General features: G+C 44.9%; 1 protein-coding gene across 2 annotated transcripts in view; it reads right to left on the minus strand.

Moving 5' to 3' along the window:
- Positions 1–1,264: 1,264 nt before the first annotated feature.
- PTPN11 (protein tyrosine phosphatase non-receptor type 11) overlaps positions 1,265–14,439 on the minus strand; it is an 80,850-nt gene continuing 67,675 nt past the window's right edge. For both annotated transcript variants that reach the window (XM_058691228.1, XM_058691227.1), the window contains exons 14-16: positions 8,388–8,500; positions 6,210–6,311; positions 1,265–5,308 (exon numbers count right to left, since the gene is read on the minus strand). In XM_058691228.1, coding sequence (XP_058547211.1) covers positions 6,242–6,311; positions 8,388–8,500 — 183 coding nt within the window. In that variant the 3' untranslated portion in view covers positions 1,265–5,308; positions 6,210–6,241. The remainder of the gene's footprint in view (positions 5,309–6,209; positions 6,312–8,387; positions 8,501–14,439) is intronic.

The raw sequence follows: 14,439 nt of genomic DNA on the forward strand, positions 1-14,439 counted from the left end.
GGAAGCCTAACTAGTTCCTAAGGGGGAAAAACAACACCTGCCATAAACCCATTCCCTTGAGCTCACGACCATCCCTTTGGACTGCTTCTCGGGGAGCTAAAGCAAGTGGCTGGATGCAAAGCATACGTGTAATGTGGTCCAATAAGTAGGTACTTTCCTCAGAAGCTTTCCACTGACAAGACGACAGGGTCAAATAAACCCTTAGTTCTCGGTCCACAACTGATTTGTTATGGGAACACCTGCTTCATGTTCAATCCACACATTCTCTTGGGGATTTTTCTTGTGAGTACGAACTGTAGAACTAGAAGGTTCTTTCATGACATGTGAAAGACAAGATCCTGCCACCGCCTCCAATTAAGGTACAAACCAGGATCTCGGGAAGGATGATGGGGAATGAGGCGTCTGCAGGCCGACAGAGCACTCGGCACCCCCTCCGAGACCCCAGAGGGTAAACACCACCGTAGCACGGAGGTCCTCGGTCCGTGGAAAGCTACCTTCCCGAGGGACAGACACCGGAGCCACTCTTCAAAATCCTCATCACCTGGAACCGGCTGTCCAGCCTACTCGGGCTTTCCTGCCTCGTCTCGGCAGCCTGCTCGCACCCCAGGTAGAATCACTGCCTCCGGCCCCCTGCAAGGGCCGGTTCCCATGAGAACGTCACCACCGGGAGGGTGGTTTCTATGTCGTCGCCTGGCACTGCAGAGGGGCTCCCTATGTTTTGAATGGCTGGCGGACTCGTATGTGGCCTCAATCTAAAGGGACGAGCTAGGGGCGCCCGGCTGGCTCAGTCGCAAGAGCATGAGACCCCTGATCTCCGGGTCGTGAGTTCGAGCCCCGTGTTGGGTGTAGAGATAAATAAATACACTTAATTAAAAAAAAATAAAAAATAAGTCAAGGGAAGAGCTGGTGTCCTGTGGCGCATAATCTACTCCCATGAGCCTCCTTTGCCACCTGTACTCCGTATGTCCACCCAGTATCATTTACATTCAGTTTGTACGTTTCCTAACCATTACCCGTGTATTTTACAGACATACTTTCTATTTGTTACTTGGAAGTTCTTGCAAACAGAATTCCCTGTCTCCCAAAGCCATTCAGAGTGGGCACTCGATAAATGCTTGAGGAACAGACTCATGCATTCTGTTTCCCAAGTTACCCTCTAGGTAAGAGCTGGTAAATGTCGGCATATAGCCAGTGTAAGAGATTGGCCTATAATCTCAGTTTTTCCTGGACATTTCTGATGCAGTAAATGACAAATATACCATAATATAAGAAAATGGTTTTATTCCTAATTTTTAGTTCCCATACAGTTTACAAATACACGTTTACTCTGATAATACAGCTTTGTAACTAGCAACGCAGTTGAACTAACACCCATAAATACAGGTGGGGAGACCATTAACATCCACTAATGTTTCTCTACATAAACTATTCTTTTCGTGTCATTTTTTTTTTTTTAAACAATTGCAAATAGACTACATAATACGTGGGCAAAAAGGCAATTAAGTGAATCTCTTGAAACACTAAATGTATAATAAACAGTGCATATTATCAACATTTACATGATTCACATCAAAATGATGACATCCTAAAACGTATTCCTTTTAAAGGATAGATTTATCAATAAAATATTACATATCTTTTAATACTCTGGTACAATACTTCATATACTGCAGGAAAATTAAATGTAGGTCTAGTCATCAGCTTAAAAAAGGATCCTTTTCTATTAGCTTTTATTAATAAAAGAATCACAATTATGTCATAAATAAACAGGCAAATTATTAATTACATGATTTGAGGTTTAGGATGAAAACTTGTAGAAATTAGTTTGATATACAGTAAAGTTATACAACACACTAAAACCAACTGTTTAATATTTCTGCCTTGTGTGAACTGCCCATAGTGAAAAAAGAACAAACTTTCTAATGATGGAAGATAGAATAAACTAGGTTTTGGACCTTATTTTTCAAGAGCAGGAGGGAGAAAGATTTCAACAAAATTACGGGCTAATACAGATCCTGATAAAGGCATCTTGAAATCAGGGAGGCCATGTGCTTGCTATATGAACCGTGAATCCCCCAACGACATACAGAAAACAGAAACTGTACCGGGAGTGCACTTATCGTCTACAGTCTAAGTTTCCCTTATGGATTAATAAGCTACAACAAAACACAACTGCATACCTTTCCACCTTCCCCTGAACTAGAAATAACCCAGGGTGTTATATTAGTTCTTCAGATCCCCAGTAAAATAACCCCTAAAAAATAATCTTGATATAATCTTCTTGGCTGTTGCAAAGCCACTAGGCTCCACGAAGAACCTACAAACACCAAGAAAGTCATACATTTCTTTTCTCATCCTCATTTAGCCGCATCTGAAGAGGGTAAGAGGGAGAGGATCATAATTTTCAGGAGGGCCACACACTGGATATGAGGTGTCTTTTTATTTGCTTAAAAAAAAAGCTATTAAGACTCTGAAATTTGGCTTTTTAAAAAAAACCCTAATGCCAAGTGTCAGATAATTTCTTCACCCCAAATATAAAACCCTATCCTATGCCGATAATTTTAAAATCCTCAACCAGCTATGGGATACTGTGCAAATTTAACGTCTACCGGCAACCCAGAAGCAGGCACACGTGTATCGATCACACCTACTTTCCGGGTAACCCGATTCAACCAAGCATGGACTGCTCTGGCCCCGGGCCCTTCAACTTCCTCACACGCCACCTCTTTGGAACTTTCACGTCCACTACTTTTTAACAGCTGTACCTCAAGCGCCCCCCGTCTTCACCGCTCTCTCTTCCCGATTCCATCTCGTGGAGAGTGATCTCATCTGAGCACCTACCATCACCTCTCACCAAACACGTAACAGACCTCAGCAACCTAGGGACTATCGCAATCTTGTCTTGGCCTAAGTTTACATAACATGATGGTTTGCGGACTTCGTGGAGGGAAATCTAAGTGAAGTCAATGTCCTGTAACAAACGAAGCCAGCGGAGACCAAGTGTTTCTGTTCCACGTACAACACAACTTAATCTTAAGCTACAGGCAGAGACGTTAATGCAGCAGGTACATGTGTACAATCGAACCCTTGTATGCTGGTGACAGACTTTGCCCCCAAAGTCCAGAGTCTAAGCTACACCACAAAATCAAGGCCAAGGAGGACAATTCAATGTGGCGGCGCAATGGAAAGAACAGGATTCAAGATCCTTGTTGCAAATACTGAACTGGAATCTCTTTCTTTACAGGCTTGACAGGAGGACAGTCGTCACTGACATTCCTCTGATGAGGTAATGACCTCTGAGCCACACCTGTGTTCTAAAGCAATGCTAGGTTCGAGGGACAGGGGACCCGAGGGGGGTGGGGTCAATGCGCATTCTGTCTGGGAAAGTGGCAGCGGAGGCTCTTTCCCAACTTCCTCGGGGTTTCACGGGAGGTAAAGACCTCAGGAAGGAAGTACTACTGTGGCCGGACCCAGTCCTTCCTTTCGGGAGCCAGAGCAAGAAGAATCTGCGTGAAGGAGACGGTCACCTAATGGCAAAGCTGCCGTGTCACTTCATCATCTTTACGAAGCCGACCAATGATACTCTAATCGAAATACACTCACTGGATGATGATTCAACACGAGGCAAAGAGGACGTCTTTGGAGAAGGCACTTCAGGTAGAACGGGAGCAAATCTCACTGCTTGGTTAAAACAAAAATGAGCGACTGCCGATGCGATCTGATCAGCGGCCTCGTTAGGAGGCCCCCGCTTTGCCGCAGCCCGGCCGAAACCACCGGCGTGGAGAGGGCACCACAGTCGCCTCCCTCTGTGGGCGCCACGGTGACAGGGTGGTTCTGCCCCCTAAACACACCCATCCTTACGAGACCGGTCTCCCCGAGTGATGGTTCAGAAAATATGCTCAGAGCCAGCAGAAATGGTTCAGGAAGCTTCTAGAAGGCCCTCTGTCCTTCTCTTTGACTTCCAGCTTACACGGGCTATTTATTATACGCAGCTTCGATTTCCCAACGTCACCAGCAGCTTCTACTTTCGCTAACTGCTGCCGTCTTCCCGTGGCACTGACTCTGACATCCGGTTACTCTGGGGGGCCCCCCCCGTGAATCACACCTCAGCTTCATGCTCTCGTGCCATCCCCTCTTCCTGACTCTGGGCTGGGCCCGTGCCTTGCTCTAATCAACAGGGGACAGTAGAAGTTCTGGGTTGAAGTCTTAAGAAGGTCTGGCAACTACTGCCTTATAGCCTGGGGAGCTCTGAGCTGCCACGTGCGCGGTCCAGCTACCCTGCTGGCCAGGCCACTTGGGGCGGCCACATGGAGGAGAGGCCAGAGGACCTGCAGAGAGAGGCCCAGCCACCCCAATGTCTCGGCCAACCGGCTGACCGCACGGGCGACACCAGCGAGAGCACAGGAACAGCTCGACTGAGCCCGGCCCAGGCTAAAGAACAATGAGGAAGGGGAAAAAAAAAGAGAATTGTTTCAAGCCATTTCGTTTCGGGAGGGTTTGTCACCGACAATCCATAAGCACAACACTGCTTGGTTGTCCACAGATGCGGTTTTGTTTTTTTTTTTTTTTTTTTTCCTGAACACAAGACAATCACTCAAATGAAAAGAAAACATGACAAACATTTCCCACCACATCCTTCTCAGTCAACAGGCTGAATGGTAATTGGTCATCTGCTACGAAGAAAACACACCTTCTATCCTAAATCTCCATGATTCTTTTTTCCCGTGATTTTTTTTAATGGCAATGCAAAAGTAGACAGATTGTCGACTTCCGACAGTCTGGGGGCACTGGCTTTAATTATCATTTAGCCAAAAAAGAGGCCATCAAATGAATTACCCACTGCTGGATAAGCAATGATACCTGAACCTGTTCTCACTCCCACGGGATGCTGTTACCTTTCCCAAAACGTTTTTCCTCTTACAAGCGCTCTGTCATCCCCCACAAAGAGAAAAACGATTGAATTTTTAAGATTATAAAAAGGGGAAAAAAATGCCAAGAAGTAGAATTTGAATCACCATCATCTGCCAAATACAGAGCACAATTTAACTGCTTCCTCAATTTAAAATAAAATTCTCTAAAACAGAACAGTGTCTACATTGTAGAGATGATTTCTTCGGATGTGAGGAAATGGGTAACTGGTAATCAGGTACTGTTGAGTTAGAATACAGTGGTCTTTAAATGGTTTTGAATTTTGCCTGTCCAAAGGTAGTCGGCCACGACACAAGCCTTCCAAGTTCAAATTCATTCTTTGCAGAAACTTTCTTGCATCTGTTCTTGATGTTTTTAGGGAGAGGGTGAAAGTCCACATCTGGGGAAGAAATAAGTGAGAATTTTTAAGGAGCATGCATCTAAAAGTCTCTCGAGGCATTAAAACCATTTTAAAGTAGATTTAAAGCTTTTAAGTGTACTACCCATTAAAATGGAAATTTCAACATGCGATATGGAAACTGAGCTGCCAACACACATCACACACCTGGGTCGCCGTCTACAAAGGTGACCGACAGGGAAGAGACAGACAAGGGAGAGCAGTTCCCAGTGGCAGAGCTGGACGGGATGTGGAGGTGAGCGGGGCGGGGGCCCGGGGAGGCCAGCGCCCTGTGTCGCACAGCCAATCGGGGGCCAAGGGGGGATGAGAACCCGGGCGTCCTGACTCCAACCATCCGGAGCTGTGTCCCCCCCCCACTTCCCGGGCCCCCACAGATCATCTCCGGGCACAGCTCGGGTAAACCAGCTCTAATACAAGTGCAAACAATGGGACACCTGATCACCAACAGCAACCATCCCTGAGTACTGAGTGCCAGCTCTGCTCCCCACAGAATTAACTCTGCATTAGGCTTCAACCCTTAATGAACTCTAAAGTAAATCCAGCTGAGAGAAAAGAAGTTTAGGAAGAGAAAAAAGAGGCTGGTTGGTAAAACTCGACGATGGTACATTTTGCTAGAACACTCACAAATTAGCCGCCTGCTTAAAAATGCCACAAGTGATAGAAACAACTGGGGAGCACTTCCACTTAAATACCTCTTTCTGGGGTGCCTGGGTGGCTCAGTCAGTTAGGTATCCGACTTCAGGTTAGGTCATGATCTTGCAGTTGGTGGGTTCGAGCCCCGCGTCGGATTCTGTGTCTCCCTCTCCCTCTGCCCCTCCCCCACTCATGTCTGTCTCTCTCTCGCTCTCTCAAAAATAAATAAACATTAAAAAAATTTAAATACCGACTTCTGTACTGAAGTCTTGGTGGGTCTTCTCATCTGAAACTTTTCTGCTGCTGCATCAGACCTACGTTTTCATAGACTCTGGCATTATCTTCTCTCATTCTGTAAAGAAAAACAAAAAAAAGCATCAATAAAAACGCAGACCATGCTCTCCAAGCTTACGTGGCATTTACAAAGCACATACCACATTCTTTGGGGACCAGATATGGTGCAGACACAGCCCCCAGGAGCTAACATTCTAAGACGGGCTGTAAGACATAAACATACAGCAACATCAAGCTAGAAGTGAAATAAGAGCCTTGAGTCCCCGTGCTCTCTGGGGCTGGAGGAAAACGAGCCGTCTTCCTTGAGGGCAGAGCAAAGGAGGCTTGTATGATGATGAGGCCTTTAAGTAAGACCTTGAAGCACGGAGACATGTGCACATAGAAAGGACAGGTATTAAACTCAAGCAGAGGGATCTCTTGGGCAAGAGACCCAAGAAAGGCACGAGCAGTGTGGTAGGGACTCTCCTTCCATTCAGCCTGGATCCAGCTACGAGAGGGGGAACAGTAAGGGTGAGGCTCAGTGGTGGTTTAGGGCCCTGGGATGAAGGGCCAGCACATCAGAGGCCAGACTCCATTCTGCTGAGCAGGGAATGGAAATCAGAGCAGTCCAAGGGGATGGGGGACCCAGTCGCTGGGGGTGCCAGCCTGGGCAGGACAAGACGAAATGAGCAGAAGGGGCCCAGGGCCCGGGGTATCCTGGGTCTGCGCCCTACAAGGAATACGATGGGAACAGAGAGGCAGAGGACCCGTTGCACAGGAAGGCCAGTGGTAAAGGGATCGTCAGAGTTAACGTGTTCTGCCGTTACTCAGGGCAAGGACTCAGAGCCCTGACGTGCCAGTGCTGCTGCAAATGACTGCAGGTAGCAATTTAAAGTATCAGCCTTCCCCATCAGTCCACTGGGGAAGGAAAAAGGAGGCAGAAGGAAGGGGCGACTTGGTGGAGAGAATGCTTTCGCTGTATAATTTCATTTCGATGTTAACTACAAGCCAAATGTAAATACAAGCCTCATATTTGCCATCTAAAACGTTTATACAGAGTATTAAAGTCAGCAGGGGTTTAAAAATCCACATCAGAAGCAAACAGAGAGAAGACTCTTGGGGGAAAATAAAAAGTAAATGTTATACCAGAGACCGATTTCAGAATATACAGAAGAACCATAACTTACAACTGCCGTTCACATAGTCGATTTAACAAACGTTTTCCTAACACGTTTTTCGCTTAAACAAGGGGTGGGCACAGTTTTTCTGTAAAGGGTCTGAGGGTAGACGATTGCATTTCTGCAGGCCATACTCAGTCTTGGGCGTATGATGGTCTTTGCAATGCCTTTTTGTTGCTGGTTTTAATATCACCTTTTAAAAACCATTCACGAGCTGTGCAAACGCAGGCCATGGGCAGAATGGGGCCTGGGGGTTGTGGTTTGCGGACTCCTGGTTTAAAAGCCCAAAGCAGGGACGCCTGGGTGGCGCAGTCGGTTGAGCGTCCGACTTCAGCCAGGTCACGATCTCGCGGTCCGTGAGTTCGAGCCCCGCGTCAGGCTCTGGGCTGATGGCTCGGAGCCTGGAGCCTGTTTCCGATTCTGTGTCTCCCTCTCTCTCTGCCCCTCCCCCGTTCATGCTCTGTCTCTCTCTGTCCCAAAAATAAATAAAAAACATTGAAAAAAAAAATTAAAAAAAAAAATAAAAATAAAAATAAAAAATGAAAGCCCAAAGCAGATTTCTGTTGTCTGCTGACGGTGGAAAATTAGCAGAACATGGCAGCACCGAAACATTAATAGTCAGTTTATTCACTTTTACTTAGCAAAGAGTCTCAACGCATCAGAAGGGGCAGGTTACTTACCTTTGCTGTCGCTCGTTAACAACAGGTGTTATCTCCACCCCGTCAAAAGAAAAATTCAATGCTCTTAGAGAACACCACCTGCTACACTTACAGCTTCAAAGAGTCATAGGCGGTGTACCAATCAGCTTGCAGTTTAGGTAAATTAAAATTTTGTTTAGAAAGCTGATACACTCGCGCATCGGCTGGGCAACAACAATGTGCACCCATGACAAGCGTGTGCTGCAAAGACCTGTTGTTTTGTAAGCTTTTCTGCAGGACTGTATTCAGGCAGAAAGGATTTCCTTCACTCCTACTTACTCTGCGCAGGATGGTGTTGGAGTACAAGGCGGGAGGGGACTCTGATCTCCACTTGTCTGGTCCGTGAGAGAATACTTAATATTTGTATATTCGTGCCCTTTCCTCTTGCTTTTCTGAAAGGTGAAGATTGCATAAATGAGGAACTGGAATGTTTTAAAGGAATAAAGAAGCAAAGGTGGCATTTCAGCAGACAGATGGGCAGACAGGGTGAACCCTGCATACTGGTAGGCTGACCAAATGTTAGGGAATTCACCTCCCCGGTGTAAGTGCACCATACAAGGGAAAAATACTTTTGAACCTTACAATTCAAAAGCACAGAGTCATGCATTAACAGCTCACACTATCAAAACCAACTGTATCTATTTCTGAGCTAAGACAGAATTCACACTTTCTTTGCCACATTAACATCTAATCATTTCATAGTTCGCTTGCAACATTTTTAATGATTCTCAGATAAACAGTCGGGAAAAGAGCTCTAGAAATCAATTCACTACAAGTAAAAATGGCACACAGGTACAAAAGATAGTAGCACTCTTGACAGAAACCGTCACATGCCTTATCGTACCTTTCCTGCCTCCCACCCCCACCCAAGGAAAGACCCTGGCACTTCAAGACTTTATTTTGGGTTCCAATGATACTCTTGGGAAAAAAAAAAAAAAAAAAAATTGGCAAAGAAAACCAGTAAAATATAATCTCATCTCAGATGCAGAGTGAACTATATTTGGTAGGAGTCCCAGTTAGATGATTTATCACTCTTCGTTCCTAAATTCACCTAGAAACAACCGATTCTGAAAATCTAACTCACCAAGTTGTCATCATTATATAATGTTGCCTTCATTCGAGGATTATTCAAGAAAAACAGCAAATATCAGAAAGGGTACCCACATCAAATACTGACGTACAGCAGTGACTTTCATTTGCCGCCAGTGAGAGGGTAAACTGGGGCACAATTAGTCAGAACTGGAAGTACTAATCAGTATCTGGTAATAATAAGAATACATCCCTACAGGGCCGCCTGGGTGGCTCAGTCAGTTAAGCGTCCAACTCTTGATTTCAGGCCAAGTCATGATCTCACAGTTTCGTGAGTTCGAGCCCCACGTCAGGCTCTGCGCACTCACAGAGCCTGCTTGGGATTCTCCATCTCCCCCTCTCTCTCTCTGCCCCTCCCTTGCTCACACTCTCTCTGTCAATAAATAAACAAACAAACTAACTATATCCTACAATCTTGAACATCTGCTTCTTGGGAAACCCATACACATAAGCCTAAAAGAGCTATACAAGGATGTCCAGTGACATGTTATTCTTAATAATGTCTACAACAAGAGAACGAATCAACGTGATATACTCATACCATGAAATAATATGCAACAGTGAAGAGGCACAACAGAAAGAAAGACTGTGTGTGTGTGTGTGTGTGTGTGTGTGTGTCAAAACAGGCTTCATAATCAATGGTAAGTGGAAAAACACAAATTATAGAACAATGAAATAGTACGATCCTATGTGATTAAACATTCTAAATCTATAAAACAGTGTTATCTATTGTGTATAGACTATTGGTATTTGTATCGTAAAATATAAAAAAAGACTACAAGCCCAGCAACTGCCCTGGGGTTCCGAGGCGTGCACTTGGGGCTGATAGCTGTACCTGCCGCATTTGATTGCTGTTATAAAAGAAAAAAACAAAACAAAACTTGGAAGAAATAGGATAAAGCAAAACGGATGATTATAGATATACTACTGTTATTTAAGTGTTTTGAATAAAACATAAAACAAGTTTAAATCCACTGGTGAAGTGTCTTCTTGCTCTCCTGACTCAGAACTTACCCCCAAACAACAGCTAATCAAAAGTAGAAAATCTAGGGGCGCCTGGGTGGCGCAGTCGGTTAAGCGTCCGACTTCAGCCAGGTCACGATCTCGCGGTCCGTGAGTTCGAGCCCCGCGTCAGGCTCTGGGCTGATGGCTCGGAGCCTGGAGCCTGTTTCCGATTCTGTGTCTCCCTCTCTCTCTGCCCCTCCCCTGTTCATGCTCTGTCTCTCTCTGTCCCAAAAATAAATAAAAAAAAAAGTTGAAAAAAAAAAAAAAAAAAACTAAAAAAAAAAAAAAAGTAGAAAATCTTATTTGACATACAAGAATTGTTACAACTCCAACCTATAGAGTATAAAGCATCTCATCCCGTGTGAACTTGGGACCAACGTACAAAGGAAGCTGGACAGCCTGAAAGATTCACTGACTCTTCACAGAAAAGGCTTGACGTTGGCAGGAAGCTGGCTGCTTGTTGGCCACCACTTCCTCGTGCTGTCTGCAACCGTGTGCAAAAGGAAACGTCCTAAAGGGCAATAGGGTGACAGGATGCAAAGTGCCTGGGCCCTCGGATGACCTCGGATGACCTTGGACGAGCAGAGTTGCCCACTTCCTCCCCAGCTGCCTGCCAACTCGGATTTTTACGTTAGAAGAGAAATAAGCTTCTATCTTATTTAAGCCACTATGACTCAGCCTGTTGAAACAGCCCAACCAATTTATTAACTGATCAAGCAGCCATTACACATCTTAGAATCTAGGGAAGAAGTTGCAAAAAAGATATCCAAACAGAAAATTTCTCTACGTAGTATTTTAATGCTTTGAACAAATGTTTTTAAAAATCTAAAGGCGGGGGTGCCTGGGTGCCTCAGCCGGTTGAGAGTCCGACTTTGGCTCAGGTCATGATCTCATGGCTGGTGAGTTCAAGTCCCACATCGGGCTCGCAGAGGTCAGCACAGAGCCCTGCATCAGCTCCTCTGTCCTCCTCTCTCTCTGCCCCTCCCCACCTAGCACTCTCTCTCTCTCAAAAATAAACCTTTAAAAAAAAATCTAAAGGCCTTGAAAAGCAGTCACAGATTTTTAGCACTGCAATAATGACTTACACAAGAAACAATCTTTTAAAAGATATAATTTAAAATAAAATATTAAGTGGAAGACTTGACAGAGAACGGCTCTTATTTTAAAACTTATTCTGGGGGCACCTGGGTGGCTCAGTCGGTTGAGTGTCTGACTCCTGGTTTCGGTTTAGGTCATGACCTCATTCGGCTCAGGTCATGAGTTCAAGTCCCACATTGGGCTCCACACTGACAGTGAGGGGCTTGCTTGGGATTCTCTCTCTCTCCCTCTCTCTCTGCTCCTCCCTGACTTGTGCTCTGTCTTTCAAAATAAACAAATAAAAAATTTAAATATGCAATCAATAACCTGAAGCATAAGCTTGCTTTCTACTCAACACATTTTTTTTTAATTGTGGTAAATGAAAAACAACATATGATAAGATACATGCTCTTGGGCAAAATTTTGAGTGTACACAGCACTGTCCAGTATAGGATCTTTTTTTTTTTTTTAATGTTTTTATTTATCTTTTTGAGACAGAGTCAGAGCATGAACGGGGGAGGGGCAGAGAGCGAGGGAGACACAGAATTGGAAGCAGGCTCCAGGCTCTGAGCTGTCAGCACAGAGCCCAACACCGGGCTTGAACTCATGAACCAATAAGATCATGACCTGAGCCAAAGTCGGACACTCAACTGACTGAGCCCCCCAGGCACCCTGAGTATACGCTCTTGATGTGCAGCAGGTCTCTAGAACTTTTTCATCTTATATGACTGAAACTATCTACCCACTGAACAGCAACCCCCATTTCTCCCTCCCTTCTACTATCTTTTTTTCATGTTTTATTTATTTTGAGAGAGAGAGAGAGAGAGAGAATGAGAATGAGAATGAGAATGAGAATGAGAATCCCAAGCAGGCTCTGTGCTGTCAGTGCAGAGCCCGACTCCGGGCTCAATCTCATGAACCGTGGGATCATGACCTGAACTGAACTCAAGAGTAGGGCGCTTAACCAACTGAGCCACCCAGGCGCCCCTCCCTACTACTTTCTTGGGAAAAAAAAAAAAAAAAATCAGTATTTCTACATAAAGTGATTACAAAAGAATTTTCTAACAGGGAATAATTAATAGAAATGGGACAGGAATTATTTCAATGAATTAAGTGGCTCAAGGAAAAGCATAAAAATGTTGGAGCTTCTCAGGCTTATTTAGAAAGAACAAGAAATAAAACTGATCCATAAATCAGTTGAGTTTATTTCTTAGGACTGTGACGGCCCAGGCTGTCCTTATAGAACAAGAAAAATTCTCAAGGGATTGGGGTAGTTTTGGTTTTGGGGGGTTGGAGAGAGACTTGTTTCAGAGCCTTAAAAGACGATCTGAAATTGATCTATCTTTCACCTAAATTCAATGACACAGCATAGTTATACCAAACCTTCTGTAATATTTATAATAAATCTTATAGCCTTGCCAGCTGACACACAGTCAAGGTTGAGAGGAGGGTTCAACCACAAGTCTCTAAAATCATCTGGCATTAAGTATCTTGCCATATGAAGTAAATCCAGTGAATTCTTTAACTTTAAGTTACAAAAAAGCCCCGGGCTCCTGGCTAGCTCTTGGTATCAGGGTCGTGAATTTGAGCCCCACAGTGGGCATAAAAAAAAAAACAAAGAAAAGAAAATTAAAGGGGCACCTGGATGGCTCAGTCGGTTAAGCATCTGATGTCAGCTCAGGTCATAATCTCACGGTTAGTGAGTTTGGGCCCCACATCAGGCTCTCTGCTATCAGCTCGGAGCCCACTTTGGATCCTCCGTCTCCCTCTCTCTCTCTCTGCCCCTCCCCCACTTGCTCTCTCTCAAAAATAAACATTAAAAAATATTTTTTTAATTAAGAAAAAAAATTAAGACTATGAAATAAAGCATATATCAATTTACCCAAAAAAAGCCCAAAAGCCAGGAGTAGAAAGAAAGGGTCAAATGAAAATGCTCTTGTCTAAGTTACAGAGCAACAAGATACTTGTGCAGAAAGTTGTGAGCTCAAATGTCAGGATTACAAACACCTTGACTCCTGCCCACATCTCATCACAAAATCTTACTGGTTCTGCTTCTCTTTGTGCTGACCATTAGCCCCCACTGTCCTCAGCTCTCATCAGCTCTCACCTACACTGGTCCCCCTGCAACTGCTTGAGCCCAGAGCCCACAGCCCACACCCACTCCTCACTCTCAAGCCAGGGCCCTATTTTCAAAACAAGGATCTTTTTATGTCACTCCCCTGCTTCAAAATCCTCGGTGACGTCCCATTCCCCTCGGGATAAAGTCTAAAATCATTAATATGCCCTGCAAGCCCAAGCTCTCAAGATCAGATCTCTGCTTACGTTCCCAATCCCACCCATGACACCCCCCGGCCCCCACCCAACTCCCTCTACTCCAACCACACAGCTTTCTTTCCATTTCAGGAACATGACCACTCATAGCCCCAAGGTCCAGCACAGAGCCTGGCACGCAGCACAGCCTATTTTAATGGATGCAGGAATGAATGAACAAAGGTGAGAAGGCCTCTTGATTGCACCAAGGAGCTTGAGGAAGATGTGTGAAAAGCACAAGCCCAGGGAAATGAATAAAAAAGACAGGACAAATGTAGACAAGGGCCTCACGGTAACTCAAACTTTCCATCTGGTGAAACTGGAATTTTATTGAGGCAACAGCCACGTCTATCTTGTTCTGTTATATCCTCAGCATCTAATCAGTGTCTGGAACACAAAAGGCACCCAAATATTTCTTAAAGGAGTAATACCCAACGAAACATTTAATGAAAGAGAAGGAGCCGGATGCTAACTGCCAGCACAGGCCAGCTTCAGTTTTGCTGGCGACAACCGAAATCTAGCACAGCTGCATTTCTATCCTGGCCCGTTGGTGACGGCAGAATTCTTTTTTTTTTTATGCTTATTTATTTATTTTTTGAGAGAGAGAGCGCATGAGCAGGTGAGGGACAGAGACAGAGAGAGAGAGACAGGGAGAGAGAGTCCCAAGCAGGATCCACACTCCGCGCAGAGCCAGATGTGGGGCTCAATCTCACAACCGTGAGCTGAAATCAAGAGTTGGACCCTTAACCGACTAAACCGCCCAGGCACCCCTGATTACAGAACTCTTAAAGGTATCTTCTGTCCTGCAGTATGATGCACTCAGAGAACGCCACCCAGAGTCTCTACGCTG

The sequence above is a fragment of the Neofelis nebulosa genome, chromosome 11 (genome assembly GCF_028018385.1).
Source record: "Neofelis nebulosa isolate mNeoNeb1 chromosome 11, mNeoNeb1.pri, whole genome shotgun sequence".
In the NCBI taxonomy this organism is placed as follows: domain Eukaryota; kingdom Metazoa; phylum Chordata; class Mammalia; order Carnivora; family Felidae; genus Neofelis; species Neofelis nebulosa.